A 3521-nucleotide genomic window follows, 5' to 3' on the forward strand; every position below is an offset into this window, starting at 1 on the left:
CTTACTCAAGTATCTTACTGACCCTACCTTATATTAACCAATAGGCAAATTTGATCTAATCGCACATTATCCACCATAGTTTCTAATGGCTTTGTGATCCTGTGAAATATGTGGAACTGCAAAATACCAAGGAATAGCTATAAAACAGTCACATTACCAAAAGGATTGGTCCCTTGAATAAATAATACAATACATAAAATGATTAGGTTCACTATCTTATTAGTGTCTATGATTTTCTGTGTGCTCCCTTCTTTTAGACAATTTGTGACAAACTACTGCAAATGGAAAGATGGATACCCTGAATAACAGATCGAGTGTTTCTGAGTTCATCCTGTTGGGACTGTCTAGTTCTCGGGAAATCCAAATTCTCTTCTTTGCAATCTTCTTTCTTGTCTATGTAGCCATCGTAGTGGGAAACCTTCTCATTGTCATCTCTGTGATATTTGATAACCATCTTCACTCCCCCATGTATTTCCTTCTGGCAAATTTATCATTCTTTGATTTATGTCTTTCCTCTGTGGCAACTCCCAAAATGATTGCTGACTTCCTTAGAAAATGCAAGACCATTTCCATGTGGGGCTGCATGGCCCAGATGTTTTTTACACACTTCTTTGGGGGTGGTGAGATGTCTCTCCTGATAGCTATGGCCATCGACAGGTATGTTGCCATATGCAAACCCTTGCGCTACCAGACCATAATGAACCACAGAGTGCTCCTTTTTCTTCTACTGCTCTCATGGACAATTGGGTTAATACATACCACAAGCCAAATGGTTTTCACAGTGGGTTTACCTTTCTGTGGTCCCAATATTGTGGATAGCATTTTCTGTGACCTGCCCTTGGTCATCAAGCTTGCCTGCACTGAAACTTATATCCTGGAGCTCTTGGTGATTGCAGACAGTGGACTCCTGTCCCTGGTCTGCTTCGTTCTGTTGCTCACGTCCTACATCATCATGTTGGTCACCATCTGGCTGCATTCCTCCAGTGCATCCTCCAAGGCTGTGTCCACACTATCTGCTCATATCACTGTAGTAACCCTCTTCTTTGGCCCAACTATCTTCATCTATGCTTTTCCATTCAACAGTTATTCTGTAGATAAGTTTCTTTCAATATTTTATTCTGTAATCACCCCCCTCCTTAATCCAATTATTTATACTCTGAGAAATCAAGAAATGAAGGCAGCCATTAAGAGACTGAGCAGCCAGCATATTACTTCTTGGCTGGTTCCTTAAATCCTGTTTGTAATATCTAATTGTGTGTGTGTGTGTGTGTGTGTTTTCTGCTGTTTTAGGATTTGAGTCTTAATTATTTATTAAAATAATTAAAATGAAAATGTTAAATAACATCAATTTTATTCCTCCAAATTCCTGGAATTATTAAGATTTTTTGATCTAAGATTTTTTATAGAAAATGTTTACAACACAGATATAATGCCTTGAATAGCATGCATTTATTATACACCTCATTGTCTTAGAATTTTTAAAATATATAAACATAATGTCTCCTTACGAAAATTTTATAATCCAGTGAATTGAGATGTAAAATAGAAAACTTGAGTAAGAAAACACACATGATGATGTTAACTATGCATTTTTATTTGTAAAGTTTTGGTTTTAACCTAATGTTTGTTAAAAATATCTATGAATAAATGTAAAACTTACATAGGCATCTCAGTGGAATTGGGAATTGAATCAGGAATCATGGAGCATTTGTTTTCACCCTGTGTCCTCAAAAGGCTTATCATCCTTAGTAGAGTATAAAAATTTGTTTAGAAATAAACATTTCAAAGATTTCTTTGAGTACTCAAATAATTTTTTAAGGATTCAATATCAATTGAAATATTAAAAGTTAAAACTATATACTTTTTATTCTCTCTTCCTATACTAAACAATAAGGATTTGTGAATGTTCTTTTAAGTGAATTCAGTCATTTGTGAAACAATCTTCTTTACATTTACTAAGTACCACACTCTTTTCCAAGCAATACAACTACATTGATAATGATATATATCTTGTCTATGCCTTGGAGAGAATAACAAGGTGTGGGAGGTAGCTATGTACCATGTTTCCCCAAAAATAAGACAAGGTCTCATATTTATTTTTCCACAAGAAGACACCCTAGGGCTTATTTTCCCCTCAAAGCCTCAGCTTGCAGCATGAACAGGATGGCCAGGACCTGACAGGGGTAGCTGAACTTGTTGGTGGGGCTGCCCACACCTTTCTGGTCACCACTGGAATAGTAGCTGTTACGAAAGGGCAGATGGGAAGGGCTGCTCATCTTCTTTACCACTATACAAGGAAATGCATGGGTTGTGCAGATAGGATGCATAGCCATGCTCATCACTAGGTCTTTTTTTCGGGGAAGGACTTATATTGTGCAAATGCTTAGAAATCCTGCTAGGGCTTATTTTATGGGTAGGCCATATTTTCAGGGAAACATGGTAGATATGGTGGTCTTAGAAGACCACTCTAAGGAAAGGTCAAATAAGCAAAGCATTGAGAAAGCTACAAAGTTAGATGTTAGAGAGGGAAATGAGCATTCCTGGCAGAAAGATCAGTCTATACAGACAATGCAGAATGAAGAAGAGTTTGCAGGTACTGAAGGTAAAGCTTTAGGAAGGAAATTGATGAATTAAGGTTGAAAATTTGATACTGAGATTCTATAGAAGGCACCAAACTAGAATATGAAAGTCTAGTGGATTGTTTTTCTTTATCATAAATGTAAAGTTATTAAAGAGTTTCTAGAATAGGAAAGATGAGATTCAAAATACTGTTAAAGTTTGATCAAGCTCTATTCTCGTTAAGTGGAGATAAATCGTAGCAAAAGTAAAAGCAGAGAGAACAGTTTCTTGTTTCTTCCACTTGGTCACTCAGAATTTATTAAGTGATACTAACAGTGAGTTTATTGAAACTTTTTAATGAGGCCTTCTAAAGTCAAATACAGAACCTAAATTTATGCAAAAATCCACAAGACCATCTACTGGTGTCTTTAATAGAATAATGTACTTTGAAAATCAAATTATGTTTCCTTTTTGTCTCTTTCTTCCTTTTGCCCTACTTAAATTTGGCCCCAGAATATGTCTTTGAAAAATTGCAGTTTTAATCTGAAAAATTCTATGTATGACATGCTCACCATATGACTTGAGTGATTGTGTCTGTGTATCCAATTTGTATGCATTCTTTCTAATTTTTGTACTTAAGAATCCTTTCCTTTCTTATATACCTCTCCAAATAGTACTGCAACATTAAACCTGCATTTATATCTTCAGAAGAGAAATATTGAAAGGTTTTATTTTTCATGACAATTATGACTGATTGCTAATGGCTATGTGGAGTACTAAATTAAAAAACATCTCGAAGCTCAGTCAAAGTGGAAAATCTACTAGCAAATTTACCACCCTCACTTCTTTACAATCTTTTCAAGAAAGTTATGACTGTTGGAAATTCATGGAGGGGTTACATATAAAAATAAACACAGAAAAATTCTTGTAGAAAATGAACTCATCTCTAATATATCTTTACT

General features: G+C 35.4%; 1 protein-coding gene across 1 annotated transcript; it reads left to right on the forward strand.

Moving 5' to 3' along the window:
- Positions 1–289: 289 nt before the first annotated feature.
- LOC109730534 (olfactory receptor 4K13-like) lies at positions 290–1231 on the forward strand. The gene has a single exon (XM_020286141.1). The coding sequence runs from the start codon at positions 290–292 to the stop codon at positions 1229–1231; it is 942 nt and encodes a 313-aa protein (XP_020141730.1).
- The last annotated feature ends 2290 nt before the right edge of the window (positions 1232–3521 follow it).

Source organism: Microcebus murinus, chromosome 6 (genome assembly GCF_040939455.1).
Source record: "Microcebus murinus isolate Inina chromosome 6, M.murinus_Inina_mat1.0, whole genome shotgun sequence".
Lineage (NCBI taxonomy): Eukaryota > Metazoa > Chordata > Mammalia > Primates > Cheirogaleidae > Microcebus > Microcebus murinus.